The 13,687-nt window shown below is 58.3% G+C and overlaps 1 protein-coding gene across 1 annotated transcript; it reads left to right on the forward strand.

The window, feature by feature from the left end:
* The first annotated feature begins 175 nt into the window (after positions 1 to 175).
* Positions 176 to 13,574, forward strand: LOC116629409 (kinase non-catalytic C-lobe domain-containing protein 1-like). The gene is made up of 4 exons (XM_032399703.1): positions 176 to 333; positions 7,290 to 7,488; positions 8,104 to 8,162; positions 8,373 to 13,574. Exons 1-4 carry the CDS (start codon positions 232 to 234, stop codon positions 8,718 to 8,720), a joined length of 708 nt encoding a protein of 235 aa, XP_032255594.1. The 5' UTR covers positions 176 to 231; the 3' UTR covers positions 8,721 to 13,574.
* Positions 13,575 to 13,687: the final 113 nt, after the last annotated feature.

A 13,687-nucleotide genomic window follows, 5' to 3' on the forward strand; every position in this document is an offset into this window, starting at 1 on the left:
GAGCCCGAGCCGAACCCGAGCCCGAGCCGGAGCCGAACCCGAATCCGAGCCGGAGCCGGAGCCGAGCCCGAGCCGGAGCCCGAGCCGAACCCGAGCCCGAGCGGCGCGCGGAGCCGGGCGCAGGGCCCGCGGGAAGGCCGAGGCCGGGCGGGCGCGGCGGGCAGGGGCGCCGGCCGGAGCGCGAGGCCCCCGGCGAGGGCCAGTCCGAGGCGCCGCCGGCGCGCCAGCCCGATGCAGGCCATGGACACGGCCGCGGCGGATTTGTACGAGGAGGATGGCAAGGACCTGGCGGGCTACGACTTCGAGCCGCTCCCCACTCTGCCGGAGGACGAGGTGAGCCCCGGCGCCCGCGGTGGGTCCTGCCTTCCCCCACCTTCTAGGGAGAGTCGGGGGGAAGGTGCCGCCGCCCCCCCCAGGTCTCCTGCCCCTGGCCCAGGTCTTGGCAGCCGCTCTCAGCAACCCCGCACCGTCCTTTAGCATTTGCTGGGAGACGCCAGGCCCCCTGGAATGCCACATGGGACAGCGGTGGGTGGGTGGTCACTGAAGAAGTTGGTGCCCTGTGGGGTGGGGGGCTGGGGGGCTCCTGACTATAAATGTTGGAGGGATGAGTGCGGTTTGGGGCATCGTGAGGGGGAGGAGGGGAAGGAGGGGGATGGCTGTTTTCCTCCTTGCCAGCACCCTAGGAGGTCAGCTGGAGCACCAGCCAGCAGAGCCCAATCCGGCCAGCAGGTTCAGGAGCTGGGGTGGAGGTCTGGGAAGCCCCCCAGAACAGAGGGCTGCTTCCTGCACAGAGAGGACAACAGGGGCCTCCACTCAGGATCCTGAGTCCTGAGGCATCCCCCTACCCAAGGCTCAGAGGGACCAGCAGGCTCCATCACATGGAGCTTCTGGTCATGCACTGGACAGGTGCCCACAGAACCAATTTGCCTGTAACTCTGGCTTCCTTAGCACACCCCACAGGCTGTGGCTTGGGGTCAAATGAACAAGACAGGTCCCTCCATGTGATAGGTGACCCCAGAGGATGCAGCCACTCCCAGGAAGACCCAAGGCTATGGGGTCTGGGGGGATGAAGAACCTTCCGCGCCTCCAGCAGGCAAATGCCCCAGTCTCCGGGCTTCTGTGCTCACAGCTGAGGAATGCTGGCATCGTGCAGCCATTCATGGGATGGGCTGTAACCAGCCTGGTGCTGATGAAGACCCTCCGACACCCACCTGGGCAAGGCTGGCGGCCAAGAGTTAGACATGGCCACCATCCTCCTGGAGTACGTCAGGGGGTTCATAGGGGCCGCAGCTGCAGTCGCCAGGGTCTTCCACCTCTGCCTGCCCCCCAGGTTCTGGAGGAGAGCTGGCTATAAGGATGGAGTTCATGCTAGGGAAGCACCATCTTGGGCAGCGGAGTCTGCCATAGGAAGCGGGGGGCTGGCTGGCCAAGAGCCTCTGAGGCTGTACCTGAGGGCTGGTGTTCCCTTCCCCCCGCAACCCGCCACCGCCATGGTGGCCTGGATTTGGTGAGAGGCAAGGCTGCAGAGAGGAGAAGCAAGAGAATGAATAAGCCTTTGGGCATCTCCATGGCTTTGATGGAAAATGAAAGGGTGCACCCAGCTCACAGCCGTCAGAGTCTCCCCCAGAAGACACATTTCAGTGTATCCATTAGAAGACTCACCTCCAAAATCACCATCCAAAGCAGACGTAGAACGTGGTTCTTCCTGCAGAACCTTGTTGTGTCCGCCACCCACACTGAGGGCCTCCTTTGTGCCCCGTGCAGAGTCAGCGGCTGGTGCCAAATAAACAGAACATCAGGGCCAGGACCCAGACCCAAAGCTGGGTCCCTGCCCATGGTCTGTACTCCTGTGTGCACTGGTGCCTTCTCTGGGTTGGGGTTCCCTCATGCCCCTCTGGGTCGGAGCAACCCCCCGGCTGTGCACAGTGCATAGGGCTGGGGGTTTCCATCGTCCCATGACCGAGGCCTCCAGGGGAAGTGGGATGCCACTGCATTAGCCGTGTCCACTGGGAAAGCGCGGATGGGCCCTTCGAACTTCTCCACCTTTTCTGGGAGACAGAGACACTGTCTTTGGGTATGCTCCCATAAAACTGGAAGCCTGTCCAGGCTTGAGCCTTGGAGCCAGACCGATGTCCCGTACCTGCGAACACACTGGTCCAGACTCGATGCTTCCTGCACACACTCTGTTGGCGTTGAAGGTTTTAGGTCTCCATCAGACACGTGACTGTGCCTGCTGCAGCATATTATAGAGCCAGGCTGCATCTGAAAAGCCATCCTGTGAGATGAGGGGGAGCCAGGCTGCATCACCAGCCAGGGTGGGCCACGCTGCTGCAACCCCTGGACAGAGGCAGGCCGGAGGAGACACAGGGCAGCTCCCACAGAGGGACGGCGGGTGCCGGACCCGGGACGTGGACAGAGGAGTTCACAGTTTGACCGCTGATCATAACAACAGCCCATACAGCAAGGTCAAGGCACAGGACCCTATCCCCCCTGCCCAGGAGCCCCTTGGAATGTTTCTCTGGTTGTAACCCCGGAGAAAATCCAAGTGGCCAGTAAACATATGAAAAATGCTCAACTTCATTATCATCAAGGAATGCGAAGACACCCACCGTGAGGGCCTCTCAAGTGCCAGTTGGCAAGAATAAAAACTGGGCAGTGGCCGAGTCGGCAGGGACTGGTGTGGCACCGGACACCCCCTTGCCGGAGTGAGTGTGCATGGAACAGCCTCTCTGGAAAGCAGCTTGGCATTTGATAGTGGCCTGGAAGATGGCTGCTCCCTGTGTCCCAGCAGCTTCACTCTGGGTGCGTGCCCCGGAGAGCTCTCTTAGCCGGAAACCCCCCAGGGCAGGTGGTGAGTGGGCCTCAGGTCCTGGAGGTTGTCGCCCAGCCCAGTCTCTGGCTTCCTGCAGGTGGTGACCCTGCACGGGTACCAGCAAAGGACATGGATGAGGGATCAGGAAGAGCAGCGGCTGTAGGAGGGGTGGGTGCCGGGCCTCCCGGAGGCCGGTGGTGCCACCTTCAGGGGCCTGCAGGGGACAAGGACAGGGGCGGGCTTGGAGATGAAGATGGTGCACCGGTTTGGGCCCCGGGGGCAGTGTGTCTCCTGGTCCCTAGACTCTCCTGAGTTTTAAGGAGCCTTCTCATCCCTTCCACATTCAGAGAGCACCTCCCCGGCATTTGTGGGCTGGGCGCTAGGCTGGGCCCAGGGATTTGGAGGTGGGTGGGGTCCGTGTTGCCGCCGAGAGTAGCCCACAGCTCGGGGGTGCCCTGTGAGGAAGCAGATACTCCCACTGAGCCCTGCTGGGTCCATGTGAGGCTGCTACCCAAACAGCACCGAGCTGTAGACAACTGGGAAGCCAAGGAGAGCTTCGTGGTGGGCGATAGTTATGAGTTGGAGGGGGGCACTTTAGGGCCAGGGGTAAGACCCCCAACAGGGTACTCTGCAGAGCCTCCCAGGCCTGGGGGTCTGGCAGGTTGAAGGAACCTGCCGGCAGGCCCGGAGATTGTCAACAACTGTTCTCAGCAGTGATCTGGGTTTCGTGTTGGCAGTTCCTACTAGAATGCTCCAAGGTTGAAAACATTAATATCTAAGAGTACATTTGAAATCTGCAAGAGTGATCCGTGGGTCCCCGTGGGTCCCCGTGTAACCCTGGCTCACACACTGTTTCTCAAGGAGGGCAGCGGGGTGTCTTCAAGGCACAGAATCTCCTGGATGGGCACACTTTGCCATAACTGGACAAGGGTCTTCCGGTGGGAAGCCAGCCCTGCCCTCTGAGACCCAGGGACTGGCTGATGAGGGGCTGCCCTGGGGAGCCACCCGCCCTGAGGGGTGCCCTTCCTCCCGGCCCGCATAGGGTAAAGTTTGCGCCTGCAGGATCCCTAGGGAAGGACAACTCTTTCCTGTCCTGCAAGGACCGTGACTTAGGTGACTCTCACCCTCAGGCCTACCCCACATCCCACCCAGGCAGCGCCTTGCTGGGGGACGGAGAGGGGTGGGGTTCCTGGACCCAGGGCCCCGCACAGAAGACTAGGTGGGTACTCAGGAGGTAGAGCCACCAGAGGCTGCCCAGCAGTGACAAGGTCAGGCCGCGTTGGCGGCGGCAGGGACAGCTGCTGTGTAGGAAGTCATGATGCGTCCGGCCTGCCACGGGCCCTCATGGGTGGTGGGCATGTGGGTGCCCCAGAGCTGGGGCTACAGACAGGCATCAGTGGGCGCTGGGGCCGGCTTTACTATTCATAGCGTGTCACCTCCTGAAATGTCTGCCTCAGCCAGTGATGCTCTTGTCCATCCTGCCCAGACCCTGTGGTGTCCCCGGGGCGTGCAGGGCCAACCTGGCAGCGAGGCTCAGAGCCCCAGGGCCCCGGAGGTGAGCACCAACGTGCAGGATGCCCACGTGGCTCCCGTCTGTTGGGGTGGCCCAGGGGGGTGGGGGCGTCCCTGGGATTCTGGTGGAGATGGACTGAGGAGGTCTGAGCAGCAGGTACAGGCTTCCCGGTCTCTCGTCCTTGTTCCTGCCAGTCCACCAGCCAAGTCTCATCCCGTCCGCCCTCCTTGGGCCACGGCTTCAGGCAAGGGAGGGTCATTCCTCCAGCCAGGGTGAACTGGAAGGGTGGGTATCAGGTCCCAGAGGACAGGGGACCATGGGGTCCATGGTTCAGGGTCCCCCAGCACTTGGTGAGACGCCCCCCAATCTTGGTGTGCCCAGGAGAGCCAGCGGCAGACCTCGGCTCTGTCCTGGAACCACGCCGGCTGAATCCTGCCTTCCCCGCAGAACAGCTGGGTTTCAGAGGGGCCGAGAGCATCTTGTCTGTGAATCGGGGCTTCAGCCATGCACAGGAAGCAATGACTCAGGACCCACAGATTCGCTCTATGAAGTCACGCAGACAGTCCCCCCATTTAGATGCTCACACCGTGAATAGGCACTGGGGCTCCCCCCCACAGGGGCATCTTCCACTGGACAGGGCGGTGGGGAGGGGCCTTGAACAGGAAGCCATGCCCCGTGAGATGCCCCGTGGGCACCCCTGGCCTGGGCCCCCTTCTCTTGGGGAGCTCCCACAGAGGGGCGGCGGGTGCCAGACCCAGGTCATGGACAGAGGAGTTCACAGGTGGATGGCTGATCATAACCACAGACAACCTCCAGGACCTGGGGCAACAGCTGCGTGAGCGGGTGCGTGCGGCCGGGGGAGGCGGCCACCAGCAGGCCGTCAACAAGGCCCCTGCAGTGGAAGCTGGCTCAGACTCACAGTGTGGGCTAGCTTTCTTCTCCTAAATAGCACAAAACCACAGGGTCTCTGGGTTGTTTATTAGCGTGTGCCTGTGTGCGCGTGTGCATGTGTGCACGTGTGTGTGCATGCACGTGTGTGTGCATGCACGCACTCCCAAGACGCCCCTTTAATGGGCCCCACAGGCACATCCTGGGGAGTCCCAGGGTGGTGCATAGCGACCCCTAGATTGAGCCAAATCAGAAAGACCTTTTATCCGTGACCCTCGGGAACACGGCAGGGAGATGGGGAAATTGAGATTTCCGGGTTTGCTAGCCCCCTCCACACCCCAGTCTAATCTGCTTTATGCTCTCATTCTCCTTTTAAAACTCCCAGACCACCTTCCCCACAGGGGTGCACATATTTCTGGAGGCTGGCTGGCAGCTCTCTGCTCTTGCATCTGCATGAACCCCGTGGCCCCTTCTTCCTGAACCAGCTTCCAACGGGCTGTGCTTCCCTCATCCATCTACCCCACAGAAAGAGCTAGAAGGGCCTGGGGGTGATGTGGAGGCCCAGTCCCGGGGTCCCCCTCCCATCACCCCCCCCCGCTGAGCCCAGAGGCTTGGCCAAGACGCCCACGGGACCCACTCCCTGATTTATTTTCTCTCTCTCTCTCCTTCCTTCCTTCCTTCCGCTCCTTGTCCCCTTTGCCTGTAGTTGTGGGGATCCCTTGCAATGCAGGTGGGGGAAATTCGAGGGCAGGAGCTAGGAGACTTCATGCCCAGACAGCTTGGCCGCACTCGGAGAACAGTCCTGTGTGCTGGGAGGGGTGGGGCGGCTGAGGCTGGAGACAGGAGGGAGCTCAGTCTTCTCACCATCTCCCCTGCTCCCCCTGCTCTCCACGCCCTCTCGTGACCCCCTGCGTGCTCCCTGCAGGCTCCAGCTCCCCCGTGCGGGCCTGTGGAGCACAGACACATGGGCACAGAGAGTGCCTAGGGCGTCGGACAGCAGGCCAGCTGAGGGTGTGTGATGTGTGAGAATGCGTGTGTGCACAAGTGTGTGTGTGTGTGTGTGTGAACACACGGAGTGTATGTGAGTCAGTATGGGGCGTGAGTGTGGGATTGCACAACTGTGCATTCGAGTGGACGTATGGGTAGTGAGTGTGTGTGTGTGCGTGGGCTGTGTGGCTCGACCACGGAGGGTGCGTGAACTCGTACGAGTGTGTGTGGAGTGCGGACGTGTGTGAGTTCATGCGTCTGTGACCGTGTGAGAGTCGTGTGCGTGAGTCCACGTGGTGTGTGCCAGGATGCGTGCACGCGCAGGGGAGGTGTGTGCACGCACGACGATGTGCGAGGGCGTGGGTGTCAGACGCGTGTGTGCGTGTTGGTGACACGGTCACCACTGAGCTCGGTCAGATCTGAAGGGGGAGCCCAGCACGGGGAGGCCTGGGATCTGGCTGCGCAGGAGGGACCACGGTGACTTCGGGTCCTCTGTGTGCACGGCCCGGAGCTCAGGTCTGGGCCGCGGCTCCGCCGTCGTGTCCGGCGTTCCTGTGTGTCCCGTGGTCCCGTGGTAGGCTCACGCCACGTTTGCTCTGTTGCGGGCACCACGCTGCTTCTGTACGTACTAACTCATGTCCACCAGTGCCTATGCCTTGCTCACCTGCGTACGACCTAAAAAAGTGAAGGCCGTCAGCATGCCCACCGAGCCACATGGGAGCCGGGGGGTCGGGGTGCGGGGAACCCGGCTGGACCCGGGGGCTGTGGGAGGCCGTGATTTCTGGCACAAAGAACCAGGTCCCGGCCCCCGGGGCCGACACCGGCTCCCAACAGCACGCTGGTCGTTCTGCCAAATGCCCTGTGGCTTCTGGCATCCAGGGGACTGTGGGGCAGGTGACTTTCTGGGTGGTTTTTTTAAAGCCTTTGCCCACAACCCCGTTTCTGACGTAAAGTGAAACACCGCCGCGCGTTGTCTGCTTCCCTCGAGTCGGTCTCGACGCCGTGGCGCCAGGCCTTTCCCGGGGACGAGGGCCTGCTGCTGCCTGGGTCTGTCCCCACACCTGCCTCAGCTGCGGCCTATCTTGGCAGGAGAACGTGTCCCTGGCCGACATCCTGTCGCTGCGGGACAGTGGCCTCAGCGAGCAGGAGGCGTGGGCCGTGTGCCTGGAGTGCAGCCTGTCCATGAGGAGCGTCGCCCACGCGGCCATCTTCCAGACCCTGTGCATCACGCCGGACACTCTGGCGTTCAACACCAGCGGGAACGTGTGCTTCATGGAGCAGCTCAGCGGTGAGCCTGGGGCAGTGGCGGGGGCGGCAGAAGGTGCCTTTGGGGAGAAGGTGGACACAGGGTCCCACCCCGGACCCCCGGATCGCAGCGGCTGCCCTGGTGGGATCTCCAGCCCCAAGAACCGCTGAGGGAGAAGGAGGTGGGAGGCTCCCACGGGCTGTGTCACAGCTCCTGCAGGGGACCCGCGTGGGGCCCGCCAGCCCTGAAGCCGCCAGCCTATGGTGAATGGTTGTGGGGCATGAGGCCGAGGGCGTGGTGGCCAGTGCAGGGGGCCCCCCGCTGCCTGCCCAGCCTCCAGGGTTCCCGCAGCCCCTCCCCTGCTCCAGGGAGGGCCGGAGCGGACCTCCCGACTTTCCCCAGCTGACTCCTTCAGTCCCCTTCTCTGGGAGGCCGGGAAAACCCTTCTCCTTCCTCCTTGGACGGCTTCCCCGGGCTTCCCGTGAAGAACGAGGTCTTCCTGTTCAAGCACTGTTTCCTCTGACCCGGTCGCCTGGGACGCCAGGACGGAAGGGGCCCCTGGGGAGCGGGAGGCCACAGCTCCTGCCCGCCTGGCTTCCTCCTCCCCATTGGGCCTTGTGCGTGTGTGATCAGAGGCCTTCTCTTTTCCTTCCCCAGATGACCCCGAGGGCGCCTTTGTGCCCCCCGAGTTCGATGTGACCGGGAACACCTTCGAGGTGGGTGGCAGCAGGCGGGGGCACCTGCGTGCAGGGCACGGGCTGGGCTCGGGGGGCTGCCTTCGGGGCACCCCCACCTTTGTCAGACTCGGGGTCCCCGGAGGCACCGTAAGCTCCAGTGGCCGCTTGGTGTGTGGACGCGTGCTTGTCATTATAGTTGTCGAGGATGTTTCCCGGGTGTGAACATCACTGTATTTCATGTGTTAAAAGGTCCTGAAGTTGCTAGTGGTGGCTGATGGGGAAGCACAGCGTCTCCGAGGGAAAGAGCGGGGCAGTGGGATGGCAGCACCCGGCAGAGACACGTGGCCTGTGGGCGATACCCCGAGGCAGCCGCGCTACCTCGCTCTGGGCTCAGGTCACCACCCCCTGGGCACCCCTGTGTGCATGCCGGGGAGCGTAGCTGGGGGGCACCAAGAATGGGGTGGAGGACCCCGCCCGGCCCGCCTCTCCCCTGAGTGCCGTGCTGGGCTCCCCCAGATCGCCGTTCACAGCTCCCACCTCCATGGAGCCTGCAGTCTGAGGTGGGCGGAGAAAAACAAATCAATCGTTAACGAGTAATTACAAACTCAAAAATTTCAGGGAAAACCCATTAGCTTAGTGACGTTAGGTTAAATTTTAACCCCAAAATAAGAGTTTTGGGATTGGCTCCTCCTCTGCTCTACTTTACTTTACCTTAAACTAGCATCCAGCCCCTTCCCCTGAGAGGCCTTCATCCACGCTCCAGTGGCAGGCAAGACCGCAGGGCCCTGGGTCGCTGGTGGATCGGGTCTCTGATTCCCTGGACCTCGGGGGCCAGAACCAGAGCCCAGGTGGTCTTTGGCTTGGGGCAGCTCCCAGCCCTGGTCCATGCACAGACTTCCTTAGTTTACCTGCATGTTTAGCACCAGAACCGACATGAAACTAAAGCCCTGGAATAACAAGCGTCCTCCCAGTGCCGCCCGCCTCCGTGCCGCCGGGCTGTTCCTAAAAGCGGTGTTGTTTGGTGTGTGCTGGTTTTCACATTCGAAGAAGAGTGTCGCCACACGTTATCTTCTGGAACTTTCTCTTACGTGTTTCTGGACGATGCGCCTGAACCCAGCGGGAGGTCACGTGTAGCCCATGGCTCATGGGAACATTGGTGCCGCCCTGCACAACCTTGGTGCATCTGGGCAGGAGCTCCTCCCAGGTGTGGACCCGGCCACGGGACGGCCACACGGCGGGGCAGGCGGTGTTCCACGGTCTCCAACGGTGGCTGCACCAGAGTGCGCTCCCGCCAGCAGGTGCCACGGACCCCCAGCTCCATGTGGCTGAGAAGGCCCATTTTCCATGCAGTCATTATGCTTTTCTTCATATATTTCCACCCATTTTGTCAGGATGGCAATGTCTCCTCTACAATGTGTCTTCACGCTGTCCGTAAGACGGCGAGCGGTTCTCAGGACCCTTCACACTCCTGAAAATGACTGAGTAGCCAGAGAGCTTTCCGTGGTGCAGGTTAAGCCTACCAGTGTGTGTTATAGATTAAACTGAGACACCTGCAAAATGCTTACCTATGAGTTCATTTAAAAGCAATTATAAGCCGTTGCATGTTAATACACAACATATTTTTATGAAAAATAACAGTATTTTTCCCCAAAAACACAGTGAAAAGAGTAGGGCTGTTTCAAGTATCTGCCCACCCTTTAATGTTGGGCTATGTGGAAGCCAGCTGGTTTTCATGGCAGCTCCGCCCTTGGCGAGGTCCCCATTGGGGTGTCCCTGGAGCAGAGCCTCTGGAAGGTCTGGGGTGCACTCGGCTGGAACAAGAGCATCGGTCTGGCGTGCTGAGGGTCGTCCGCCTTGGGAACCACACTGTCGGGAGGGCCACTAAAGGGCCTCCTATGAGGGAGGAGGTCTCTCCAGTTTAATGGAGTCAAGTTTATTCATGTTTTCTTTGTTAGTATTTTTTGTACCTTAAGAGACCTTCCCAACTCCAAAGTCTAATGGAGGTTTGCTGATATCTTCTACTAGGAATTTAAAAATTTTGTTCTTCACATTCGAACTGCTTGAAGATGACTTTTCTCGGTAGTGTGAGGTAAGGACCAGGTTTCCTCCCTTTCCGTGTGGATACCCATTCCCGCGGATGCTGGCCACGGGTGCACACACAGCAGGGCCGACGGCAGGGTGGGCCCGTCCTCTCGGGGAGGACGCCCGCTCCTGTCCTTCCTCAGAAGTGTTCTCACTATTCTTGGCCCTCTGTTCTTGCACATAAGTGTTAGAATGAGTTATCCAGTTCCATGAAAAGCTGTTGACATTTTGACTGGAATGGCACTGAATCTATCAATCCCTTTGAGGAGGAGGCAATCTTTATAATATAGGGTCTTCTGCATAAACCCTTTTACCTCCTCACTTAGTCAACACCTCAGTAACATTGAGTACTGTTTACTGTAGGAGTCTGGGATACCCTTTATTAGTTGATTCTCAGGAATTTGGTATTTTCTACTTACATTCTAACTTGGAGGTCATCTTTGTGATTACATTTTTCTGCTTGCTTGTTGCTGGTCTACAGAACACAATTCATTTTAATATCTTAATCTTCTGTCCAGCCATCGTGCTGAATTCTTTTGTTATTTCCCATAACTTACAGGTTCTTTAGTTTTTCTATCTAACTGATCAGATCACCGGCCCGGGCGGAGGTTTTGCATCACGTTTCCATTCCTTGTCTTGCTGTGTGTCACAAAGCTGCGTACGTCGCCAGCCACATGGTGTGGCCAGCGCACCTCCTGCTCGGGGACACAGGCTCTGAAAGCAGCGTTTCTCTCCCCGCCCTCAGCCAGGACGGTATTTGCTACACAAGGCCCTCTGTGCCGGTCATCATGCTCTACCGTGAACGTACCTTGGGTTTTATGAAAGTGCTTCTGCATCCTTTGAAATGACCATTAAGATTTTTAATATTTACGTACTTATTTTCTAATGTTAATTCAGTCCTTCTTGCTTAGAAAACCTAAAGTGGCCAGGTGTCTTATCTTTTTAATACACTGTCACGTTTGATCTACAGATGCCTACTTTGGCGTTTTGTGCTGTTTCTGACCATGTCGGGGGCAGGACCGTCCCAGGCTGTGCGGGCGCCCCTTCCTCTGCCTGTGAGAGTTTATGTAACAACGGGGCGCTCCGTGCCCAAGGTCTGGTCACACTTACTCATCAGGACACTTGTCTCCTTGGAGGGAAATCTTTTTTTTGCTGCTCAAGTTTTAATAGTTACAGGATTATCTGTTTTGTATTTCTCATTGAACGCTCTCTGGTAAACTATATATTTCTGAAGTTTATCCACTTTTACTTGTTTTTTCAGTTGTTGGCAGTTGGTTGCGGTGTCCCTTGTTAATCACAGCACTGTCTGTGGGACGTCGGAGGACTTAAATTCTCTGTCCTTCACTTGTCAGTCTCACCAGTGGGTATTTATTTGGTTAGTTTTTTCAAAGACCCCACTTCGTACCACATGATCTTTCCTGATGTGTCTTTGTTTTCTTTTCCCACTGATTCTGCTGGTACTTTTCATTTTCTTTTCCTGGTTTTGAGTGTGGCAAGCGTTCCTTCTCTGCTGTTCTACTGTGAGTCGGACACTCAGCTCCCCTGTCTTCGGTCTTTCTTCCTTTGTAGCGTGAACATTTATATCCAAGGCCATGAATTTCCCTCGAAACATGGGTTTTGCTGCATCCTGTGAGTTTTGCCAGGTAGCATTTGTAGTTCCCTCTTCCTCTAAGTATTTCTTTTATTCCCACTGGGGTTTCTTCTTAGCCTGAGTTGTTTAGCAACAGGAATGGGTTGAGTTTTTCCTGACTTTTTATTGAGATATGAAACACATACCGAGACACGCACACGTCACAGGCATGCAGCTCGGCGAGCTTTCACAGACTGAGCACCCCTAATCCAGCATCCAGACCAGGAAGCAGAGCATGCCAGCACCCTGCAGGGCACGGGGCCAGGCGGGGCCATGACGGGGTCCACACTCCAGCCCGTCCACAGCGGCAGATGGGGGCTCCCAAGTCTTTAATGCTTCACATCTCTGGAATTGTCCTACGATAAAGTCTTGTTTTCTGAGTTGCCTTAATTCCCAGTGGGTGATAGGCGATTTTCTCTGGTTTTCCACCCACAGAGCAAGCAAGTCCTTCTTACCCGACGCGTGAAAAGGGCCTGCCGGTGTGCACTGCCGCCTTGGGCCCAGTGTTTCCACGCAACCCCCATCAGGCCTGTGATTCCAGGGTCTCTGTTCTACTCTTGGACAAGCTTCATTCCAATGTCTGTTCCTGGGGCTAAGTTCCCCCCTAAGTGCTGCATTGTGGAGACCCCAGGAATAGTTGCACATGTCACGTGGACTTACCATGTCTGCCCAGGTGCCCATTCCTGCCTGCAACCTGGGGCCACAAGCCCCTGCCCACGAGGACCACGGTGGCAAATGCACCTTCTTGGTGCCACTCCCAGCAGGGTCAGGCCCTGCTGCTGTCGACCAGGCTGCCTCCGGCCCCGACCTCGGGGTCTCTGGACTGTGGCAAGGGTGCAGCGTGTTGGGTCGTGCTTGCTGGCCATGTCGAGACTGAGCCCACACCCTTGCCCACTGTCCTCCCTACAGAGAGGACAAAGATAGGGAGCAGTTTTCCTGAGCCCTCTAGTCCTCACACAGAATTCCCCCTTGTGACCCTGCCCCACCACCCCACCCACTGCTGGGATGATGTCTCAGGCTCCCCCAATCCCCAGATGCATGGAAGCTGGCCCTCCTGGGACCACCCCCTGTACATCCCAACCCTTGCCCAGGAAACCCCGGAGATGGGCTAGTTTCCAAACCTAAAACTATGACCATGGCCAGCATTCAAGCCCTGCCCCAAGCAAGCCCCAGACCCTCACAGGACTCTTTTCCGAACCTGGTCACCATGAGCATGTTCGGGCTCCAGTGGAACCCAGCCAGGACGACCTCGACACCCACCACCCACCATTACTGTCCATTGTCACTTGTCCACAGACATGTGTGTCAGGCCTCACAGTGAACAGAGCAGATGGGCTCCTGCCTCGTGGGGATCTTGGTCTTCACAGGGGACAGACTTGATGTGGGCAGTGGGCTGCATCCTGAGAGAGGAGAATGGGGCCTTTCAAGGAGATGACAGGGTCCTCATCCAGCTCAAAATTCCCTGGAGGCCATTCTGAGAAAGTGATGTTCAGGTTGGAACCTAAAGTGTGAGTAGGGTTCACCAGATCAAGACCAGGGAGGACTTCCCAAGACAGAAAGGAATGTGCAAAGGCCTTGAGTGGCAAAGGTGCTGATACATCATGGCTAGCACATCATGAACAGTATCATCCAACAACCAATGAGAAGTATATTTGTTGAGTTACTGTCAAACTAAAAGATGGAATGATGGATGTGTGGATGGATGGATAGATGGATGGTTGGATGGATGGATGGATGGATGGATGGATGGATGGATAGATGGATGGTTGGATGAATGGATGGATGTGTGGGTGGGTGGGTAGATGGATGGTTGGATGGATGGATAGATGGATGGATGGATGGATGGATGGAT

This window comes from Phoca vitulina, unplaced genomic scaffold (assembly GCF_004348235.1).
Source record: "Phoca vitulina isolate PV1807 unplaced genomic scaffold, GSC_HSeal_1.0 scaffold778, whole genome shotgun sequence".
NCBI lineage: Eukaryota > Metazoa > Chordata > Mammalia > Carnivora > Phocidae > Phoca > Phoca vitulina.

Bases quoted from the DNA above. Each gene is read 5' to 3' on its own strand.
- LOC116629409 (XM_032399703.1), top strand. From the start codon at position 232: ATGCAGGCCATGGACACGGCCGCGGCGGATTTGTACGAGGAGGATGGC. The intron at 334-7,289 runs GTGAGCCCCGGC...CTATCTTGGCAG, and splicing joins CCACTCTGCCGGAGGACGAG to GAGAACGTGTCCCTGGCCGA. The intron at 7,489-8,103 runs GTGAGCCTGGGG...TTCCTTCCCCAG, and splicing joins CTTCATGGAGCAGCTCAGCG to ATGACCCCGAGGGCGCCTTT.